Source organism: Eucalyptus grandis, chromosome 7, assembly GCF_016545825.1.
Source record: "Eucalyptus grandis isolate ANBG69807.140 chromosome 7, ASM1654582v1, whole genome shotgun sequence".
Classification (NCBI taxonomy): Eukaryota; Viridiplantae; Streptophyta; class Magnoliopsida; order Myrtales; family Myrtaceae; genus Eucalyptus; species Eucalyptus grandis.
The window spans coordinates 1,438,060-1,462,182 of NC_052618.1; the positions used below are offsets into that span (position 1 = coordinate 1,438,060).

The 24,123-nt window shown below is 39.1% G+C and overlaps 1 protein-coding gene across 1 annotated transcript; it reads left to right on the forward strand.

Moving 5' to 3' along the window:
- The first annotated feature begins 20,399 nt into the window (after positions 1–20,399).
- LOC104428992 (probable serine/threonine-protein kinase PIX7) lies at positions 20,400–23,709 on the forward strand. Its single transcript, XM_039317160.1, has 2 exons — positions 20,400–20,768; positions 22,773–23,709. The coding sequence occupies exons 1-2, from the start codon at positions 20,690–20,692 to the stop codon at positions 23,402–23,404; spliced, it is 711 nt and encodes a 236-aa protein (XP_039173094.1). The 5' UTR covers positions 20,400–20,689; the 3' UTR covers positions 23,405–23,709.
- Positions 23,710–24,123: the final 414 nt, after the last annotated feature.

Sequence of the window (24,123 nt, forward strand, 5' to 3'; positions counted from 1 at the left end):
GCATGCTAACTTACCTATCACTTTTTGGAGTGATGCGTTGTTAACTGCGCCGCCTATATACTTAACCGAGTGCCTTCAAATCAGTTACTTCCACTCCATATGAGTTATGGACAGGTAGAAAACCGGACTTAAGTTTTCTTAAGCCATGGGGTTGTGCTGCCTTTACACATGAGTCCTCTCACAAATTTGGGAAATTGGGTCCCGGAGGAAAGAAGAGTATTTTCATAAGATACTCGAACACTCAAAAGGGTATGTGTTCATAGGTGAGCAGGAAAGTGGGAGTATAACTGAGTTTGAATCACGAGATGTCACATTCTTAGAGGATGAGTTTCCTAAGAAGGGCGAAATAGGGAAGATTGTTCCTATTTGAGACTTTGGATCGGATAATGATGTTAGTGGAGTTCGTCAAGTGGGAGTAATGTGAGAAGTGATGAATTGAATTCAACTCATTCTCAATTGCAACCATCCGAAGTGACGATATCATCATTACCTAATCCAAGTGGGAGCATGATGGGAAATGATGTGCAAAATGTGCAATCTCCCATACGGCGAACAAGTCGCCAAAGTATTCCCCGTCGACGTTTTGACATTGAAGGGAAACTTTTATGGTTGCTCCACAAGATGAGGATGAGCCAAGAAATATAAATGAGGCTCTGAAATGCCCTAGCAAAGAAAAATGGATTAATGCAATGGAAGAGGAAATGGAGTCAATGAAATCAAACCAAGTCTGGGAACGGATTTGATCTCGCAAAAGGACGCAAAGCTATTGGGAACAAGTGGGTTCTCAAAATAAAGCGAAAGGCTGATGGCTCGATAGAAAGGCATAAGGCTCGCCTTGTGGCGAAGGGTATAATCAACGAAGGAATTGATTATGAAGATACGTTTTCTCCTGTAGTGAGATTTACCTCAATTCGCATAATTCTGGCAATAGTGACTAGTCTGGATCTTGAGTTACATCAAATGGATGTAAAGACTGCTTTCCTCAATGGAGAATTAGAGGAAGAAATATATATGGAACAACCGATGGTTTCATAGTGAAAGGCCAAGAAGAAAAGGTATGTCGACTTTTGAGGTCGATATATGGTCTTAAGCGATCATCAAGACAATGGTATATACGTTTTCATAATGCCATAGTGGCATATGATTTTACAATGATTGATGAGGATCATTGTGTATATATCAAAAGATCCAAGGATCAATTTGTGATCATATCATTATATGTTGATGATATACTAATTCTTTGGAAGCGTATGGAGTTTGTTAAGACTTGTCAAGAGTTGGTTGTCTTCCAACTTTGAGATGAAGGATATGGTGAGGCTGCATACATTCTTGGAGTTAAGATTTCAAGAGATCGTTCGAAGAGATCGTTGTCTCTTTCGCAAGAAACTTATATAAACAAAGTTCTTGAACGATTTCGTATGCAAGATTGTAAACCCATAGACACTCCTATTGCAAAAGGTGAAGGGTTGAGCCACAGACTGTGTCCAGGGACTCCATAAGAGAAGGAACAAATGAAGCATGTTCCTTATGCAAGTGCTGTTGGGAGCTTGATGTACGCTATGATGTGTACAAGACTCGACATATGTTTTGCAGTTGGAATGGTGAGTAGATACCAATCCAATCCAGGTCCAGCACATTGGAAGGCCGTTAAGAGAATGCGAGGTATCGAAGGGAACTGCTGATTACAAGTTGAATTACCAAGGAAAGGATCTGCGACTTGAAGGCTACTCAGATGCTGATTGGGGAGGAGATTTAGATGAAAGAAAATCTACCTCAGGATTTGCTTTCTTCATGAGCAATGGTGCCATATCATGGAGTAGTAAGAAGCAAACATGCATAGCCTTATCCACGATGGAAGCTGAGTTCGTGGCATTATCAGCAGCAGTACAAGAAGCAGTTTGGCTTAAGAGATTCTTGGATCATTTAGGTGTTATTGAGAAAGCTGCAAACCCATTATTGGTTAACTGTGATAGCCAAGCAGCTATAGCGTACACCAAAGATCCAAAATATCATGACAAGACCAAACATATAGATACCAAGTATAACTTTGTTAAGGATATGGTTGCACGAAAAGATGTGAACTTACAGTACATATCTACGCATAGAATGGTAGCAGATCCTATGACAAAGCCAATACCTAGAGATGTGTTTTGTGGTCATGTAAAATCTCTAGGATTGCGTAGAGTCGATGTACTTGAATTGTAATTTCCCGAGTTGTTCACATTTATGAAATTTTGTTTTTCATTGATTAATGCCTATGAATCTTTGTATGATCTTTATGCATCTTAATGCACAGTGCATTATTTTAAGTTGAGAAGTATGTCGGACAGATATTAGATTAGCCCACTCACACGGGTAATCGCCTCATTTCTTGTGTGATAAATAGAGATGAGACTGTTTTTAAGCTTATTATCTAGGTGATAATCGAGAGCTCAAGCTTAAAACACGTATGTCGCCTTAACTGAGTGTTAAGATGAGGACATAATTCTTACGATGTCCGAAAGTAAAATACCCCACATATTTTACTCTATCTGTCTAAGATGCTAGATGTGAGTTCTGATGAATTTTGTGAATGAGTAGATACGTGAACTCAAGTTAGACATTGGGTATGTCTGAACTATCATCTGTACGGTATTGAAAGATGTAGACATACGCTCCATGGGAAAGGAGTTAATACCGTAATACGTATTTCATACTACGTATGCATGAGCCGACCAATAAGAGTGGCAAAAGTTTGATCTCAACTTTTTATGTCGTGTGAGACTCTTGAGGAAGAGAGTTCCTCAATTTCTTTAGTCCCCTCAGGACTCTTACTTATTCTCAAGATTTCTATTTAGTGTTTGCTATCTTAGGGTGTTGCCAATGGTCATGAGATGATTCGATCTAATGGGGCATTCCTAGAAAAGCAAGCTGGACTGAAATTGAGAGTTTTGAAGGAAAGAGGAAGATCGATTTTGGAGAATCACATTGTGGTTTTGTATTCACTGGTCGACCAATTATGACTGTCTTTGTGATAATTATAATTGTGAATACAATATATATATCATTGTTTAAAAGAGATCAAATGAGAGATATAAATGCGATTGATCGATCTAGGGTACTGCATGCTAAATCTACTCGGAGTGTGACGCCCATTATTGAGCTGCTATATATTCCTAACAGATGTATAGCAACGAGCTCTCAAAGTATCTTTGGTCGCACGGATTATTCACCCGGTATGAATGTTGAAGAGAGGTAAAGAGAATTCTGTTCGGCCCATCATGTTAAGAGAGAGTCTATGATGGATTATTCTCGATGGGGCCGAGTAGGCCTGTCCGCCCATGTTGGTTTTGGACCACCATGTGCGAGTGGGAGATGAAGGATTTATTTAATTAGTAATTGGGCTTAAGGCCCGTCTGGCTAAGTTGGGCCCAGGAAGCCCGGCCCACGGGAATAAGGCCCGTGGAAAGAAGGGGGTATAAAAGGGAAGAGAGAGAGAGAGAATTACGTACGTTGAATCAGAATTACGTTTTCTCTCCCGCGCGTTTTCTCTCCCGAAGAACAGTAGGCATACGGCTTCCAATTTCTTCCCTTCAAGGCTTCATCGACCGGATTCTCTTCCTCCATTGACGACGGTGTCTAATCTGTGGCAATCAAGGTACGCTCGAATCTGTGGTGTGCTTTACGATCGGTGATATGTGTCGTTTTCTTGGGCTTCACTTCCGCATTGATTTAGGGGTTCGATTTAGTGTCGAATCCGGTTTTTCTGGGGATCAGTAATTCCCAACAGATGCTTATATTTTTAATGTAGGATGTGATCCTAATTATTAAGACGAGAAAATGGGAAACAAGACAAAAAAAAAAATTAAGTGGAAACAAAAAACAAATAGCACATACACTTTACTGCATTGCAGAGAAATACATTATACAGGAAAATTGTTCAAAAAACCCTAAACTTATTATTAGTGTCAAATTGAACAATTTAATCAATGACAAGGCGTTCTCTTTCATTTTCCAGCCTAGTACCTTCGAATTTTAATAAATTCTGCACGCTTTTATTTTTAATAAAATTCTAATAGTGAGGAAAGATCACCCATTAAATTATATAGATACACACACACAACATGGGCTTTACTCGTTGTAAAGAAAAATACTTACGCCAGCTTGTGCAAATAATAATTGCATGTTGAAATTGTCGTGTCAGATTATATTCCCTAGCATTCCCACTGATCGACAGCTTTATCCGACTCCTGGGAAGCCATGATCTGGGCCCACCTCGCATGTCTAAATATAGACCATTCGAGGACCACCAGGTTGACTTGCCCTCTTGCCCGAACGGGGATGTCATCCACTTCCACGCCACCCAATTCAACCGGACCCGCGTAGGATTCAATCAATCTAATCCCAGACTTTTCTCGTTGAAAAAGGCACATATAAAAAATTCGAATAACATTGACCGTGGTCGTGCGGTCCAGCTCGAGTTAAAGGTGAAAGTTCGTAAGATAATAACCGGGATAATTATTTATAAATCCAAAATTTATTGTACGGTGACTTATCCAATTTAAAACCTTCTTATGACTTGTCATTTTAGTAATAGATATTTCAATTTTAACTAGAAATTGTTGACGTGATAGTTTAATCAACATTAGCTGTTTTACGTATCATAGTTGGCATTTGATGTTTACAAATTTTTAATTTTTTAAAAAAAATTTCAAAATTTATCTCTTTTTTAAACCAAAAACACGACTTAGATTCATGGTTAGAGTCAATGCCTTGGTTGCATGCATACACTGTTTGATAAAATGCCTTGAAGTCTCAACTAAAAAATGGTCAACGATATCACAAGATTCGATATTGATATGAAATTGCTCGATTATAGCTAATTTTTGTAAGTGCATAGTGTTTCCATAATTTTTTGTTTCCCAGTGCTAGTGCATTTGCTTTATTCTCTGTACTGGGCTGTCTTCTCGCGGTGGTCCTCCACGAGGAAGTTGAGCGAAGATCACCGGTAGGCATGTTCATTGAATATTCTGGTAATGTCCCGAAAGCCTTACATTAGCCTCGGGAGTTGTTGGCACTATGAGTACGTTCATTGATATTGAAGTTTCCATCATCATCGGACGACCGGTGGTGATGGACGAAAAGGCCAATATTAACAGAGAAATATGATATTGTTTCGGGTAAGCAGATTCGATCGTCGGCCAATAGTTGGTACGTTCTCCTTTGTAAATACATTTTAGGAAAATAGAGATGGGTTTGAAAAAAAATTGGGTTGTTGTTCTGGTCATATTAGGTTAAGTTTAGGGATTTTTGTGATAATATATATATATATATATATATATATATATATATATATATATATATATATATCGCTTTTCTATCGAGAGTGATTTTTGTGGTGGGAGTTTTTCTATGGTTTGCCCATAAATTTAGGCTGAGAGTGAAAATTTATTAAAGTTAGATGGCGATTCCACTCTTGCTAAATGGTTTAAAAATTCCTACGAGCGATCTTCTCATTTGTAATTGATTCAATAAAAAACAAAGAATTTTTAAACAAATACTTTGCTCCAAAATAACTGGCATTCCATGGAAAGATCAAAGCACGGCGGTATTTATCTTCTCAAAAACTCTCGATAGATTGTTCATAAATGAGTTCCAAACGATTCGTCAAGCATCCCTAGTCAAGCATGGGGCTGCCCATTGCGGGGCCATCCTTACCTATGGGTACCTTATCCATGGTACATTGGGCCAGGCCTAAATACATCATTGCCAGGGATTGCAAGCTACCAAAGTAGCGTCCAACCCGACGGGGGCCCACTAGCCACGAGTGGGGCAAGCCCAACTGTTGGAGCGGAACAAATTGGCGGGTCGGACGAAGAGAGTCTAGGCACAAATCCCTACCCGGGATTTCATAATGCAAGGCATGGAATCGGATCTGGTGGGTCGGGCATAGGGACGAATCCCTACCCGAATTTCGCACACAACTTTCTGCCTTTTTCGATCGCGCCTGTCACCAGCAGACCGGAGCTTAGCGACCCCCTATATGTGTCAACCGCTGACGGTCCAGAATTGCGACTGATCACCTTGCAATTGATCGAGCCAGAAAACTACTCCAGATGGTTGCAGACTTTTGGCGAGCCCTCGTGACAAAGGACAAGGACGGTTTCCTTGACGAAACTGTACCCGTTCCTTCAGACGAGCGACTGGCCTAACACTGGAGAAAATGCAACCATCTCATCTGAACGTGGATCGGCAACTGTGTCTCTCCAGATGTCTCGGCCGGTCTCCCAGCGGCAGAGGACTCAAAGAAAATGTGGGACAACATCAAAGAAATGTATTGAAAATTAAATCGAGCCAAGATTTTTTTCCTCATGCAAGAACTCAACGAAGTCAAGCAAGGAAATATGATGCCAACAGCTTGTTACAACAAGCTATCGTTGCTCTGGAACGAGCTCGAGGCCACAGAAGAAAAACTCAAGGGACCGGCGGAAACCCTCGAACAAGTATAAATCTATAAAGGAGAGGGAGAAAACCACTCATTTCCTTTTGATTTTGAACGAGAATTACCTGACGTTCTATTCACGGATCCTGGCGATGGATCCGGTCCATCCTCTCGAAAGGATTTTTCAACTAGCTATCCAAGAAGAAAACTAGCGACTCGCGGCTTCGGAGCATGCGCGAGGAAGCGACAGTGTCGCTCTCACGCTTCGTGGGGAGTGGCAAGATTCAAGGTTCAAAACCCTAGCGTGAGAGAGAGAAAATCGAGAGGCGTTAAGGTTGCAAGGCAGCGGCGAAAGGGTGTTTAAAAGGGGAGGTGCCAACGGTGTTCAGGAGTCTGATCTCTCTGCTGAATCGGACAGCAGATATAATTCTGCGAAAAAGGCATCGGACGGCCAGATCTTTTTCGCATCTTCAAGGAATTTTGGCCAAAATTCGAAAGGAAGAGGTAAATTGTATTGCCAGACGCAAACGCCCACATCATGCTATAGATAATTGTTGGAAATTGCATGGGAAGCCAAGAGAAAAAGAAAAAAAGAAAGAATATTCTGCAGCTACCAAGTTATAGGTCTCAGTAATGATCGGCCAATTACCTTTGGGCAATATGAAGAGTTGATGCAGGCTTTACAAAAGGCAGACATCGCAAACAAAGGAGAGCAGACATCGCAAACAAAGGAGGAAGTTTTTTAGGTATATCTCATTGCCTGATAAATTCTATTTCAAGAAAGGCTTGGATAGTCAACTCAAGAGCAAGTGATCATATTATTTGTGATAAAAAAAAATAAAATTCTGCTATGCATAAGAAATTGGATATACCTATTTCTATGCAACTGCCGAATGGGAATATCACTAATGTCACCTTGACAAGCACTGTTCATCTGAGTCCTCAAATTACCCTTCGAAATGTTCTCTATGTCCCACAATTTCAATTCAATCTTATCTCCGTGTCCAAAGTCTACAAGGAAATTCCTGTCGAGTATTCTTTGATTTTGACACCTGTTTTTTCCAGGCCCTTTCGACTGGCAAGCTGATGGGCTTAGGTAATCTCTCAAAAGTATTATTTTTTTGGACTGCCTTTCCAAATAACTTTGATTTTTCACCAGTTGTCTCGAATAAAATATCATTGTGTAATGCTACTACCAATGATAAGAACTTTCTTTTACATTCAAGGATGGGTCATGGTACATTTTTTCCCTGCTCTAAATGTTATATATGCCCTATGGCAAAACAATCTCGCACACCCTTTCCCACCAATAAAAGTCATTCCAGTGATATTTTTTCGCTAATCCATGTGGATGTTTGGGGGCCTCATTGCACGGCACATCGTGATGGTTCGCGTTATTTTCTTACTATTTTGGATGATTACTCTCATGCCACCTGGATATTTCTAATGCAGTCCAAAGGTCAAGTTCCTTCTAATCTAAAATCCTTTATCATTCTGACCAAAAATTAGTTCGAGAAGTCAATACGGCGGATCCGCATTGATAATGGAAAAGAATTTTTTAACCATGAATGCAGCTCACTTTTCTTATCTCATGGGATTCTACATGAAAGCTCATGCGTTTACACTCCACAACAAAATGGGGTGGTAAAACGCAAACATTGTCATCTGTTGGAGGTATCGCAAGAGCACTGAAGTTTCAGGGATCCATTCCAGATAATTATTGGGGAGATTGTATTTTTACTGCAGCCTATCTCACAACTGGATGCCCACTCTAATACTCGCTGGTAAATCACCTTTCGAATTACTTTATGGCAAAAAACCAGTAGTTGATCATTTAAGAGTTTTCGGTTGTCTATGCTACACTACAACTGTGGGGCCTCGGGACAAAATGAGTCCACGTGCTAGATGATGTGTATTTATGGGTTACCCCAACCTGCAGTAAGGATACCGTGTTCTTGATCCATCAACAGGAGATTTTTTCGTGAGTAGAGACGTAATTTTTCATGAAAATATCTTCCCATTCCAGGAAACCAAGGAGGATTTGACTGTCTCAAACAATTCTCATAATTTCTTACACTAGGAAGATGTACCTCCTGAATATTTTCTTACAGGATCTCCAGATCCAGTCATTCCCTCACCTTCAGCATCCACTCCACCTAATCAGTTGCAACCTCAGGAAGCAATGGAAAATATGCCTACAACTCAACTCAATATGGATAATATTTATGATGTTTTGACATAAACAAATATTGAAGAATCATCTTCTTCACCACCAGCAGATCCTCCACATCATTCGGGACAAGCTAGACGACCACCGACATGGACAAAGGATTATATCTGTGCATCTCTTAATTCGCCAGGTATCAACTATCCAATATCCTCATATGTCTCTTTTGATAAGCTTTCGTTAGAGCATATATGTTGTATTAGTCGCATATTCGATGAAAGGGAACCTTTTAGTTATGATGAGGCGTCCAGAGATCCATGATGGCAATAGGCCATGGTAGTAGAATTACAGGCATTGAGTGATAATCATACCTGGAACCGGTCCAGCTTCCTCCAAATCGACAGTCTATAAGATGCAAATGGGTCTATAAAATCAAATATAAAGCTGATAGATCCGTTGAGCGTTACAAGGCTCGATTGGTGGCCAAGGGATATACCCAGCAAAAAGGTTTCGATTATCATGAAACTTTTTCTCCTGTTGCTAAAGATGTCACAGTTCGCTCCTTCTTATCAGTTGCAGAAATCCATGATTGGTCATTACATCAAATGGACATCAACAACGCTTTTCTCCATGGCAACTTGGATGAAGAAATCTACATGGATAATCCTCAGGGCTTGTGGAGACAAGGGGAGAATAAAGAATGTCGTCTCCGCAAATCCCTTTATGGACTGAAGCAAGCCTCCAGGCAATGGTACGCAAAATTTGCCAAGGCTCTCACAACTGCAGACTTCAAACAATCCAAATATGATTATGCATTGTTCACACGGACTAAAGGTACGTCATCTATTTACCTAATGATATATGTAGATGACATTCTCATTATGGGAAATGATGAAGCTGCAATAGAGAATCTTAAAAAATATTTGCATACCACATTCCATATAAAAGACCTGGGAGCACCACAATGTTTTCTTGCAATTGGAATTACCAGATCTCACCAAGGAATTTCTCTTAGTCAGAGAAAATTTGTATTGGAAATCATATCATAAGCGGGTTTATCATGATACAAACCAGCAATTATTCCAATCGAGCAGAATACTAGACTGCAGCGGATCATGTTAGGGGAACATCTCAGGATGATCCTGTTCTTAGAGATTCGACGAGTTATCAGAAGCTCATTGGAAAACTCATATACTTGACTATGACCAGACCTGATATATCGTATGCAATGCAAAATCTCAGCCAATTTATGCACAAACCGAAGGAATCTCACATGAATGCTGCTCTGAAAGTTGTAAAGGATTTGAAAAGTTGTCCAGGTTAGGGAATCTTCTATCCAGAAAATGCAACATGGAAATGACAGTATATTGTGATGCAAATTATGTGACTTGCCCTATGAGTCGAAGATCTGTCTCTGGTTTTTGCATTAAACTGGGAGAATCACTTCTTTCATGGAAAACCAAGAAGCAGGCAATGGTTTCTTTATCTTCAGCCGAAGCGGAATATTGAGCCAAGGCGAAAACCACATGTGAGATTGTGTGGATACGAGGTTTACTTGGAGATCTCGGAGTACAAATAAAGGGGCCAACAAAACTATTTTGTGACAACGAGTCGGCATTGAAACTTGCAGCCAAACCCATAATGCATGAAAGAACCAAGCATATAGAAGTGGAATGTCACTTCACATGAGAGAAAATCCAAGAAGGGGTAATCGAAACAAGAGGGATTGGAACCGCTAAACAATCGATGGACATTTTCACTAAACCTCTATGTTCAAGACAGCATGCATATCTACTAAGCAAGCTAGGTGTCTTGGATATCTACAAGCCACCAGCTTGAGGGGGAGTGTTGGAAGATATGCTTGAAGATCCGCCAGATTTGATCTAATTGATCTGATTTGATCAATTAGAGATTGGACATAATTGAATTGATTTGTAGAATATTTGTAGATTTTTTTATTTCCTTTTTTTCATATACATCTTTGTATTATAATTACAAAGCATTGTACATCGATTACAATCGAAGAATAGCATAAGATTTCTCTCCAAATTTCCTCTCTTCCCTATGCTCCTTGCTTCCTTTACGTATTCTTTTCATTCTAGTGATTCCATTGTGTTAGTATCAGTCAAATTCAATACTTTAAGGGAATTTCCTACAACCCATAGTTAAAGCTTCCACACTGCAGATATGTACTCTCAGAAAGAAGGTGAACTGCCTTCGATGTATCCATCAGTACACAAGAGATCTCACTCCGAAAATAGGTGCTGAATATTCCTCGCAAAACTCCCTATTATGTTGTGTAACTCGATCAGGGCCTCAAGATGCTTTGGTTGAACTTTTATAGCCTTTGGCATATCTCCAGACAAAATATCTAACAAACTTGTGGTCAGAAAAAAAGATAGTATATATACAATGAGTAGAAAAGGAACCTGGGGCAGAAATAAAGGAACTGACTGGGACATGGATTCAACAAGTGATCCTGTTTGAGCCCCGAAGCAGGGGAAAGAGCTAAAGAAACCTACACTGCACTCAAACGGATAAAATGAAGAAGAGGGAGAAACGCTGACCTATGCCTTCTTGAGCTCTGCTCCTCGAGTGACGCGATGGAGTTCCCGAACAGTGGGATCTTCTTCCCAGACTTTACGGGATCGCTGGTAATTGAAGAGGCTTCTTGTAACATGTACGCAGCAAAGCAAGCGACTGCAATTTTTGGGATATAGCCGATTTAGCCCTTGTTGAGATATTTTTTATAATTATATCCTTAAACCTTGTTTTTCAAATTCGATCATGTTACTTACTGGATTTTCCATTTTCAGTTATCGCCCTTTATCATATTATAGTAATTTGATGTGCCCTAATTTTTTTGATGTTATGAAAGAAAATTAGAAAAAATAATTTTAAAATTTAAAATTCAAAAAAAGACCAGAAATAATAATACTTTTCAATGATGTGCCTATATGTTCCTTTTTAAATTTGGAATGAGTAAATTTCTCGTTTTTATTTTATTAGACTAAGTTTTGGAATATCAAAAATATAATATAATAAAATTCGAGATCAATTTGATATAGAGTGGAGCCTTCTCACCAAGATCATAAAAACACGTATGTAGGATCATCCATTTCATCCGTAGCATGTTTTGTTTCTATAAAACAATTATTTCGGATTTTTTTAATAAGTTCTTGTTTGGTATGTTCACATTTTGCAAGATGGTTCTTCCAAGCAAATGGATATCCCCTCATGTATCCTGATCAATTGACCGTTCATCTACTATTAATCTATCCAAGAACAACCCCTTAATTTATAGCTCCTTCCCCTTTTACATATATCTTTTTCAGACTTAGACATAATTTCTATCCAATAATTTCATTTCTTTCGAGGAGACAAAGCTTTTTGCTACTTCACATCCTATGATCAACGCCACACATGGCTTGTGTATATGGAGGGCACACTCAGATATACATACTAATAGTATTGATTTCTTTATCGAGGGGGAGTTTTTAACCAAACCATACTAGAGGTGATTGATAGATGGTTTGGATCACAATGTGTCTTTGTATCATGCTAAAATTACAAAATGCTTTTGATGCTCAATCAAGTAAAGTCCACCCCTATAACTTTAAGCCCCCGTCGGGATCCATCATAAAGTGCTTTCATCCATCCTTGTGGCTTAGGCCAGGCTTAGATGGATTTGCAAGCTGTTGGACCCATGATCAAGTCTAAGCCCATTCATTTGCATGTTAATCTTATCGGTGGCCCATAGGCCAAGTGAATAGTTTTGAGCTCAATTGGATTAATTACTTTGTCCATGAATTCAAAATAAATAAATTCGGCTAAGCCCATTCTTTATCATGGCTGGAATTTTTCCTATGATATGCATGCGGGGTGCTGAGCTTGGGAAGATTACAGAATTTGATCGAATGTTGGGGGGCAATAAAAAGATATTATCCTTAAGAGTTTTAATGGTATTAAAATGAGATGTGAGGATACATTTTAAAGGTGTTAAAATGAGATGTGAGGATACATTCTTTTGATCGAATTTTGGGGGCAATGAAAAGATGTTGTCCTTGGGAGTTTTAATGATATTAAAATGAGATGTGAGGATACATTCTTTTGGTTAGGAAAAAGAAAAATATATAAAATATAGGAGGATTTCATAGAAGAAGGAAGAATTCGTGGAGAAGCAGATACAAAGAGGGGAACGATTTTCACGAAAGAAGAAAGAGATGAAGGACAAGAAAAAGGGGGTATGCACGTTTTTGTGAAGAAGCTAAAAGAAAAAAAGAAGGCAAAAATCAAGGCACTGAATTAAATCACCAGTTTCGACCTTCTTATGGTGTCAATAAATGCCGTTGGTTATTAAGATAAACTCGAATGGAATTTTTACTTGGATTCGATCTTAAGCTTGAGCTACATTTGTTGTCATGAATTTATATAATGGTGCAAGTTGGCATGAGAGAGAAAGCATCTTGCAATTTATCGTGAAATTTCAGCTTGAAGAGGAGCGTATGTCTCCATCATGGAGTGAGGAATACAACTAAGTGATGTGAATTTATAAGTTATATGTCTATTTTTTCTTTTTATATTTTGCAGTCATAGATAAAGATTTTTTCGTTTTTTAGCAACTCACTTTTTCACAGAGGAGCACACACCAAACCATTCGATCTTTGGTGAGATAATCTTTGATTATAAGACACAGAAATCATGCTGTTTACCCGATAACAATTAATAAAATGAAGGTGAAGAACTTAACTCGAATAGTTGCGAAAAGAGAAGGAATATTAACTTGTCGAGCTGCGAGAGAAGAAGTACATGAAATGTCTTTTTAAATGAATATTCATGCATCAAACCTGGGGAATCCACCACCCGAATTGTCCACGTGTAACTCAGCGAACCATCGCTTGCTTTCTCTACAGAGGCCCCACAGCTTCGCTTTCCGTGCCACGTGGATAATTTACTCTTTTTTCAAGAAAGATTATCCAATTTGTACTTTTGTCAAATAAGATGCCTGGAGGCTAGTGAAAACAGACACCCAAGAAAAAGGATTGTTATCATCATCAGTACATTTTCATTCTAATGCTATATCTAATTTTTTTTTTTTTTTTATTGAAAAGAGTTCAATCACATTTATAAAAAAAAAAAAAAAATCTGTGGGAAGATATTTTTTTGTTTTTCATTATTTTATTTTCTTGATTTCCTAATTACGAACTTAAAATGAAAAAAATAAATTAGGAGAAAATAAGGTTTATTTGTAATTTAAGACACAGCCACGCTGTCCCGCTGGGGCTCCGACTGACACCGTATTTGCTGCCATTGATCGCTTGCCCATGCCCAGCCGCTCACCGCTGTCCTTGTACGGCGAGACACGTTCCGGCGACGGCGACGACTCCGGCGACGATATGATGGACCCTGCGCTTCACGTCATCCGCCTACTCCTGCACTCTGGCTCGACGACTCGACACTGCAGCCACCACAGCCCAGCCAAGGCACGGCCAAGCTCCCCGACGACCTGCCCCTGCATTGCCCGTCACGGCCGCTGCACCGAGCCAAGATGATGAACAGCCGACCCTCACTGAGCCTTGCGAGTGTAGCCCTTGGTGCGTCCCGGAGATCCATTGCACCGGCGATGAGCCAAGCAGCTCCTCATCCTTGCGCCGTTGTTCCAGCCCTGCACCGCGGGATTTCCAGCCCCGTTGATGTTGCTGCTTCTGTGGCTTGAGCAGCTGCTGACCAAAAATTGTCCTTGCTCCCTGTGCCGAGGCCGCGTTTCTTGCCGAACCCGCTCTGTTCCTTTCCCCGTTTAGATTACACTGATTCAAACAATTGTTGACGTTGGCTCTCTCTCTCTCTCTCTCTCTCTCTCTGTGCAGAGAAACATAGACATGGACTTCACCATTTGAGTAATGTCCATATTTATTATACACCACTTAGAGACCTAATTTGATTAATTTTCTTCAACACCGTTCTTCTAAGGTTCTTCCAATGGCACGAGCACAACATCTTACAAGTCTTATGAACTGATTAAGTTTAAGACTTGATTTATACAGGTGATCATGTTGAAAAGCAGTTTTTTCATGCCATTTATAAGATTTGAAGACATGACATCCTATTCCCAAGCTCAAAATTCTCTAATGCCAAACCAACCGTGCCAATCTTGGGGTGATGTATTTTTTTTGAAATTAGAGCATGTGGTTTTTGTAATTTTTAGCTTTATAACGAAATGCTACACAATTTAAAAAAGAAAAAGAATTTTAAGATTTTGTGTTTATCTTGTGAAAATTTTGTCCATCAATGAAAGTTAATTGTTCAGTCAAGAGAACATTTCCGATTATCAAATAGGATGCATGTCCTTGAACAGATATTTATTTCAAGAAAGATAATGTGAGAATGATCAAGCTTTGAGGAATTATATAATTTCTACGTTATAGATGCATATCAATCATAGAAGAAGAAGGAAAAAAAATAAACCATTATCATTTAAAATGCAACAAACAGTAATAACATGTTATAATACTACATCACATGCTATATCAATTTGGCCACTCAGTCTTAGTATTTGTCTCGGCAATTGCAGCCTCGACGACTGACATTTAAAGAAAAGTAAGGTGCAAGACTCCAGCTTTACAAGCGTCGCCTTCATCGCCGTCCATTGCCATCGCCATCGCTGAGACCTTTTTGCCCTTACTTATCCATCTCCTCCGACCAAATGGAATCCGGTGAGATCCTGGAAGGTTTGCAGTTGATGATTCTCACCTGATGTCAAGCCAGCTTCTTAAATTTGGATCTCTGGTCTAATTTCGATAATAGTAACCATTGTTCCATTACCATACTCCGGATGTTGTTGGTGGCCTTATTAAGCTTGTTCTGTGCCCTTGCCGTTCGTGGTTCAATTTTGCTTGATGAACGCGTCGATTGGCCGGCTACCTCCGAGACAACAACTAGCAAGCCTCGAGGATCAGTTTTCTGCGGGTGCTCTCTCTCTCTCTCTCTCTCTCTCTCTCTCTCTCATGTATTGTGTGTAAGGCGGCTTGCCATGGAAACTTAATGCCAACTGCGGATGATCAGAGAAAACTAAAGGAGGAAATTTTGATGTTGAGAAACTTCTTGAATCCATCATCGGATTGCCACCACTGTTTGGTGCCGGAACAATCAATTCTCAGATAGTCTCTTGCCAGAAATCACCATTAACAATGACAAATCACAAAGTAGAAAGAAACAAAAAATAGGTTCAGATTCGGTTAACTGGAATCAAGTCCATTCATTAACGAAAGTATTAAGGTACACCAATTTGCCCTCAGATTGCACAAAAAGCATGAGCTATTTCGCAATTGCTAGCCTTCCAAAAAAGGCAAAAGCATCGCTCAGAGTAATAAACTAGATTTATTAAGCCCCACTTAACTAGGTTAAAAGGCAGGGTGAAAATTTTTGTGTCAATGTCCACACAGCCTCATCAGACATGGCATTCCCCTTTGATATTAATATATCCTGTACCATGGTGCTCTCTAATTCACCTTTGTCACTCTAATTCCTCAAGCATAACCAGCCTGCTTTATCCGAAATTAGTAAATTTTATGTTGAAAAATCACATTTTAAGGGGGCGGGGACAGTTTGAATTAAAGATGTTGCAAGGATAGACGACAAAGGCTCCCAATCTTTGCTCCTAAATAATTTTTTTTTATATAATTTCTTTTTCTAATGTGAAGCCTAGGAAAATAAATCATCTCTTTAATTAGGCAAAAAGTGGCTAAAAATATTTTCTTTTCAATTTCCAACTCAAACATGAATTTAAAGTGAAAAATATTTTGTATCATTTTGTATTTGGTATATGATTTGATTTTCTTCGGATCACTTGTTTTGATCATTTTTGTTTTTATTTTATTTCATTTTTAAAAATTGTAATTTATAATTATTTTTTTCTTTTTTTAATTTTCTTTTCCTCGACCGGTAGATGGTTGGCAAGCGTCCCTATAGGCAGTGCTTGGGCCTCGCCACCCTCCATGTTTAAGCACTCCATGTTTAAGTGTTGCCAATTTGACGAGCCTAAGGGATTTAATGCGCGCCTCATTTTTTTCTTTCATAAAATCCTAGTAATCAATGATTAATAGATTAGATTTATTGATTAAGGAAAATATTTCTTTTGATAAAAACTATCAAACTTTGGTTATCTTTGGATCATAGTTAATTTTTTTTTTTTTTTGGAGCTAGTAAATCTCGTAATATCAATAAATTATTATTTTAAACTAAAAATACAAAGAAAGGATAGTTTTTATAGCTATTTATGTACTTGCAAATTTGAAGAAAACATGGAGAAATAGGAATACTTCTTTGCTCTTCTCGGAACGGGAACAAGATGAAATGGACAATTTTACCCATCGGCTCCATGCTCCATCTTCTTCTTCTTCTTTTCCCTTTTTTTCTTTTTTCTTTTATTGTATATTCTCTATTTTTTCCTGGGCCCCACCACCTCTTTCCTTTTCCCTTGGTGGGCCCAACCGCCATTTGAGTGTCTTTATTATTTGTTATTAAGATGAGTTATGATGTAAATTACAATTTTGAATAGGTGAAGATGATTAGTTTTTTTGCAATGTCTCTATAAAATATCTTTAAAATATTCATATAAAAATTTGGATTTTGGTAGATTTAATTGGATCGATCCGACCGTCCTTAATCCCACCGACTTTTACTTATTTTGCCTCTTCAAATCAAGTCAATCCATTAACAAATATTTTATAAATCGTCGCTTGCATTTACGAAAAATAGAAGATAAAATTCAACGAACTTGGATTTTCGTGTCTCATTCTTACTTCCATAGCTACCAAACAAGTCGAAAGGAAAAAGTGCTGCACCATTTTCCAGTCCATTGTTAAATACATGAGCATGCATTTGCTAAGGGCGACTAATTAAGGAAATATTATAATTTTCAATGCCGATATATTTCCAAGAGTGTTGAGCATTGCATGGTAAGCAAGTAGAACAAAGTCACAAACCACGTGCCCTTCCTTTCTTGTTTAATATTAATAATTGAGCCATAAACTCTTCAAACGTTGGGAACATATAGTCTGCACATCCTTCAAATGACAATTCTAGGTGTATGGCGATGAACGCCTGGAAACTCACAAAATTGTAACAACTTAAATTACTTTATGCATCCCGCAAAAAAATTAAAAAAAAAAAAGCTTTAGACACACCATATAATTTAAATGGTTCAAAATAGCTATCTTCGGGGCCTAATTAATGATAAGATAGATAAGAAAGAGGAAAAGCACAAGAATACTCACAAAGCAATGATGTCTAGAACAATGCTTTTTCAGGTGCATGTCCACGTGAGTGGGAAATGGACACATGGGAACTCTCCTTGTCCATTTCTAATATGGACTTTTTATTTATTTATGTGCCATCTATTTCTATAAATTTTATTTCTATAAAATCCTATGGTTGTCTAGGGCATAGGCAGTGACCCTTTTCTAATTTTAATTTTGGCCAGCGATAACTTTAAAAATTTTGGGATAATGACAAAAATAATCTCTAAAATTTGATCTAATGTAATCTCTAAAATTCTTAGATTTTTGGAAACAATTTCTATACTGTTTGAAAATAGTAGTCCGTGAACTTTAAATTTGTTCCATATGACTTTTAAAGTTTTGATAAATATTTAATTTAGTCAGTATGAAAATAACATTATATATTGGGTTAAAGCTGGAGGTTATTTGGGTAATTCCCCTTAAGTATTTAGGTCCCAGGAAAGGGAATTGACCGTGGGTTAGTAGTTAGCAACTTGCAACTCCTCTTTCATCCTCCTCTTGATTCGAGACTATTGAGGTTCTAAATCATTGGATTACTAGTACTAAATCTTTCGGCTATTGATGATCAGATATTCCCCTTTTTTATTTTTCGCACTCAAATCTCTTCCGATCGCCTCCTCACCTTTCGAGTCTCGGAAAAGGAAAAGGAAAATTAAAAAAAAAAAAAATGGCGCGCGATTCTACCTTCCTGATTGCACGGGATGCCTTGAAGAAGGTAGCCGTTCCGATCAAGGGCCAATTCTAATACGTGATATCCACCAAGCACTACGCCGACCGTCTTTGGGAGGAAGTCTGGAATTTGGGGTGGGAGGCTGAAAGGGTCGACTGCTTGGCGGGAGTGGCCAGAAGCAGTGTTCGGAATATCTATTATGGCTTCATGGAGAGGCAGCGAAGTGCTGACAGGGCCTTGGAGTAGGCGGGATACCTGTTAGACGGCATCGAACGGTAAGGCATTACTTGGCGACCCCGACTATCGCTACCAATTCAGCAGGAAAGCCGATGCCAAGATCAAGGTCATTGGGCGGCTCGTTCAGAAATGCAGTGAATTCAGGCAATTGAACATCTCCATCGATCCTGCTGCTGCTGCTGCTTCTCCTCCCCCTCCTCCAGGTGATGTCTCTGCTCGGACTCCGGGCAGGAGAGAAGGCAGGCGTGCCACTCTGTCAACCGCCGCCCCATGGCGGTCTCCTCTTCTTCTGCCTTGATGTCTCTGCTCGGACTCCGGAAAGGTATAATCATATTATGCTCTCAGAATGCATAATATGATTGTACCTTTCATGACAGGACGCAAAGCGTAATTTTCCTGTTTATGTAAGAAGGTCTAGGTGTTGGAACTCCAACATTGTGCACTGTTTTTGGTTTTTGGCTGGGATCTTCATTTGTTGCTTGACAGACATGCTCTAATTGTTTATTTTCCTAGTAGGATTATTCATCACTGGGGAACAATAATGGATCTTTACTCATCAGGTACCTTTGATGAATCCTGTCAGATTGAGCCACCGCACCAGGCAGAGGAACTTGGGAGAAGTTCTATCGGGATCGAATCCAGTCCACCTGAATATAGTAGAAAGGTCCTTAGGCGTGGGGGTTTAGGACTGACGGAGCCTCCGGAGGTCACGCAATGGTAGAGTTTCACAAAAATTTACTTGATGGAAAATAAGTTGACTGAGTTACCAGAGAATCCTCGGTGTCCTGGACTATTGGTACTGTTTCTAAATAGATATTGCAAGCTCAGAACGATTAGTCCACCTTTCTTTGATTTCATGCCTGCTCTCGAAATCCTGAATTTGTCTTGAACTCGTATCAAGTCCATGCTAGAGTCTCTATTCAGGCCAAGCCTCCTAAAAAGACTATTCTTAAATCATTGTGAGCTATTGAGGGAGTTACCTCCGAAAATTGGAGAACTTCAGCAGCTTGAGGTACTTGATCTTGAAGGGACTGAGATCATAGATCTGCCAAAGGAGGTTGCGAAGCTAACAAAGCTCACTTGCTTAGAAGTATCTTTTTGTCCACACACAAATTGTGGCACAAAGTCTGCAGAAGTGAATGCATTGATTCCTCAAGGCACTATTTCTGCCCTATCACATCAAATGTGTCTAGATCATTGTCCCATTTCAAATTTGTTGTTGGCAAACATGCTGAACGCATCATGTGTCATCTCCCGGAGGATCTTGAGTTTGAGTTAGAACACTGGGATAGATCCCTGAAATATGTAAATGGTTTGGGAGTACCCATAGATATCCAGAAGATGCTCCGGCATACTACTGCATTTTTCTTAGACCACCATAAAGATGTCACTAAGCTTTCTGATTTTGGGATTGAGAACATGGATCAACTAAAATGCTGCATAATCAGGGAGCATAATGAGATCCAGGTTATTGTTGATGGAACTGATGTGTACGATGAAGCTGATAGAAGTGAAATTGTATTAGAAACAAGGGAAGATGGCAGGAGGTTTCTCAAATCACTTAAATATCTCTACATATATCGTATGAAGAGTTTGAAGTGCATTTATGAGGGGCCGCTGCATCGAGGATCCTTGTCTCATCTTAAATGCTTAGCCTTACTCACATGTCCTTGGTTGACTACTATATTCACACCTGGCATACTGGAAAACCTTGATAGCTTAGAAGAGCTCAAAGTCGAAGACTGCCCCCTTGTCTTATGTTTAGTGAGGTGTGAAGATACTTGTGTTCATGAGAGTGCTTCCTTCCTCCCCAAGTTGAAAAAGTTACCCTATTCTCATTGCCTGAACTCATTAGCATTTCCGATGGCTTATGCATTGCACCGAACTTGAAACAAATGAGCATTTTTTATTGTCCAAATCTTAAGAATTCATCTACCGGTGAAATGTGTTGCAATCATCTGACAGGAACTGAAGGTAAGGGTAATAATCAGCGGAGAGCATTGTTCTGTTGAATTGATGCCTGTCTTTTTCTTTCAATTTCATTTTATACATTTGATTGAACAAGTTAGAAGCTGCAGGCCTAGCCTTAATAACGAGAAAATTGGAAAGTCAACACTGATCTGAATGAACTCTGATCTTCTTTCAATTTGATATCTGATCTCACCCTTGAAATGTTTATGAATGAGGTGGTGATTGCTAAATGCTCAAAATTCTGGTCGTTCTAATGTTATCTTCGGAACTATGACTTCTGCTGATGCATACTATATTTCAGTTTATGAAACCAAATGTTAGCACACCATAAGTGTGCACTGATTTGGATTGCTAGTTAATTTTTGCCACTGTAAACGTGCTCCAAGTTTGTAGAGTGACTTAACAATAGCTGGCTTAGTTGCCATTGGTGGGAGAATTTCTTCATTAGAGTGCCTAGGGAGTTATTATCGATGTCAACTGTGGATAGGTTATTGGAATTCCTGTTTCACATGCTGTAGAAATACTGTACTTTTTTTCTGGTGGTATGAAGATCTTACTTCGTGATATTCTGCTTGTGTTTGTTGGAGGTACCATATGTGAAAAAGGAAAGGAACCTACTTTTTTTTTTTTTTTGGTCTGGTCAAGGAATAAACTTGAAGTTAGTGTTTAGTTTATGTTGCAAAGTCCAACTGAAGGCTTAAGCTATTAGGGGGAAGGAGACTACATGTAGATAAGATCATTGTCAAAATTTCAAATTGTATTAGCGGTTGCATTCTAATAATTACAGATGCGGGCATATCAGCCTCTTGGAGGTGTCATCACCACAACAGGGCAGATAGTGGCTGCTACTGGCGTGAATTTTATTCTTATCGACCGCAATCAGCTGCTACCTAAAACATAAACATTTGTAGTTATAAGTTCGGAAAACAAGTGATGTTCAATACTTTAATATCCCCCTCTCTTGAGTAAACCCGAATAAAACCATATGACGAATGCACTTTAGGAATAAGACAGAGAAATTATCTCACTCTAAGTGAAATATTATTTGGGGCGTGAATAATTGAAAGTTGGCTCTAGTACCAAATTAAAAATCCAATCTGAAATTTTTTAGTTATTAAGTGGATGCAGACCATAGGACCATTTTCAACCCCAAAAGATGCAAAGGGGGATATTCTCACATTATATCTAACTTGTTACTGTGGATTTATTGTCTGGTTCTGGTTTTGCGCTTTGATGACTCATGCATTGGCCCCACTAAAACTTGTCAAGTCGGAGTTGTTTGCTCTCTAAATGTGCCATTATGCCTAGTTTATGTAACTCTTTTGTTGGATTTGTTGTGCAATTGTAACACAATTTATCAACTCAGGCTGTAGCCCAATTGAAACTTGCCTAGTTACTCTCCGAGACTCTTTGATTGCCAGTATCCTTAGGAGTGCTCTTTGTTCCCAGAGTTTTATTTTGCAGTGTTGGTTTGGGAAGTGACTTTCAATTATTGTGTGCTGTATACATCTAGTAATAGGAGATGAGAGCGATGTATCTCATAGGAAGACAAAAGTTTGTGACAGATCTAGAGTAGGTTGAGTGCGTGATAACACAAGAAGTGAGTGTCGAGTGCCTCAGAGATTAAGAAAGTTGTATATCAGGTAGATGGGAAATTTGGCATTCTGAATTGCTTAAAGAAAGTTTTAGTGTTTTAGTCTATATCAAGAGATCAGGTAGATTTGTTGCTGCTCATCTTTTTCCATTGCGTCGAGTGCAAGTTGAATTATGTTGTCATAGTTATCCATTGTAAACCACATATCTACCTGCGTATGACATACCCTCCTCTACTCGGGAGTGGATGTTTCCTTCTATTGGAAAAGTAACGTGCTGGGGCAACTAGCAGATTAGCTAATTTATCTTCAAATTCCTGTTTAGATGAAGTGGCTTGGTGTTTGTTGTTTGTCTAAGTGACCCAAATCGGTGGTTGCTCATTTTGTCTAATATGCTAATTTTGTATTTTAGCAGCACAAAGTATTCCAAATGATGCAAGCAGAGAGCAGCCTGCTCCTCCTGTGGTTTCTTCTACGACCACTGGTAATGCAGGCTCTTCAAATTCTAAACTCAAAAGGGAACCTAAAGTTGCTTCTTGGCTTTGGAAATTATTATTTAATGATCTTAAGTTAGCTGCAAGAAACTTTAGTGCCGCAAGTCTTCTTGGTGAAGGTGGTTTTGGCTGTGTACGTGGATTTACAAATGATACAAGCAGAGAGCAGCCTGATCCTGCTGGGGTTTTATTTACACCCACTGGTACAGCAATCGACTCCTCAGTTTCATCTACAACCACTAGTAATACAGCAATTACCACTTCAATTTCATCTAAGATCACTAGTAATGCAACAATTAACTCTTTGACTTCTAAAGTCATTGAGGAAAATATAGTCGCTCCTCAGCTGCAGAAATTTTCATTGAAGGGTCTTAAGTTAGCTACAAGAAAGTTTAGTCTTGAGGGTCTGCTCGGTAAAGGCGGTTTTGGCTGTGTCTTTAAGGGTTGGGTTGAAGAAAATTGGAATGCTTCAGCGAGGCCTGGCACCGGGCTGACTGTTGCCATTAAGGTTCTGAACACGAGGGGTATAAGGGTCACAAAGAATGGCTGGTAATATATCATCCAATGATCTTGTATTTCTGGAGTAATGCGTGTTCGACTATTAGTATGAGTTTTGATGCGTTGCACTTTCCATGTGGCACGCTGAAGTGACTATTCTTGGACATCTGGTACATCCAAATTTGGTGAGGTTAATTGGATATTGCGCGGAAGGCCTGCTAATATATGAGTTTTTGCAACAAGGGAGCTTGAACAATCACCTCTTTAAAAGTATGCATAGTTGTCCTGTATAATGTGCTTTGGTGCCCTTAATGACATGTCTAGCATTATGTTCATACTACATAAGTACTCACGGTATAACAATCCACCTCTAGCTGGATATGGAAGTCATGTCTCCCATGAAAACTATATGATTGCTACTAGCATCTGGATAATAATGTTAAGGAGAAAGAATCTTACTTGTCCTTATAATCGATGTCTTTCCAAAAGATGGTAGGGTTCAGAATCATATTTTCCTAAACAATTTGCACACAAATTGTCAATGTCCACAATGCTCAGCCTCTATTGAATGTTCTTCTACCTGAAATGTTTTTACATAAATTGGTTGTTTGTTGTTGCTGCCACTGAGAACCAAAGGATGCAATACCAGAGACTTTCGCTGTTATCATACTCAGAGGACATTATCTGTTCGAAGCCAGGAAAAAGAAGGAAAGCAATGTCGGTAGATCAGAACTGGTCATGAAATGTCACTTTTTAGCAGCTTCCTCCATGTGA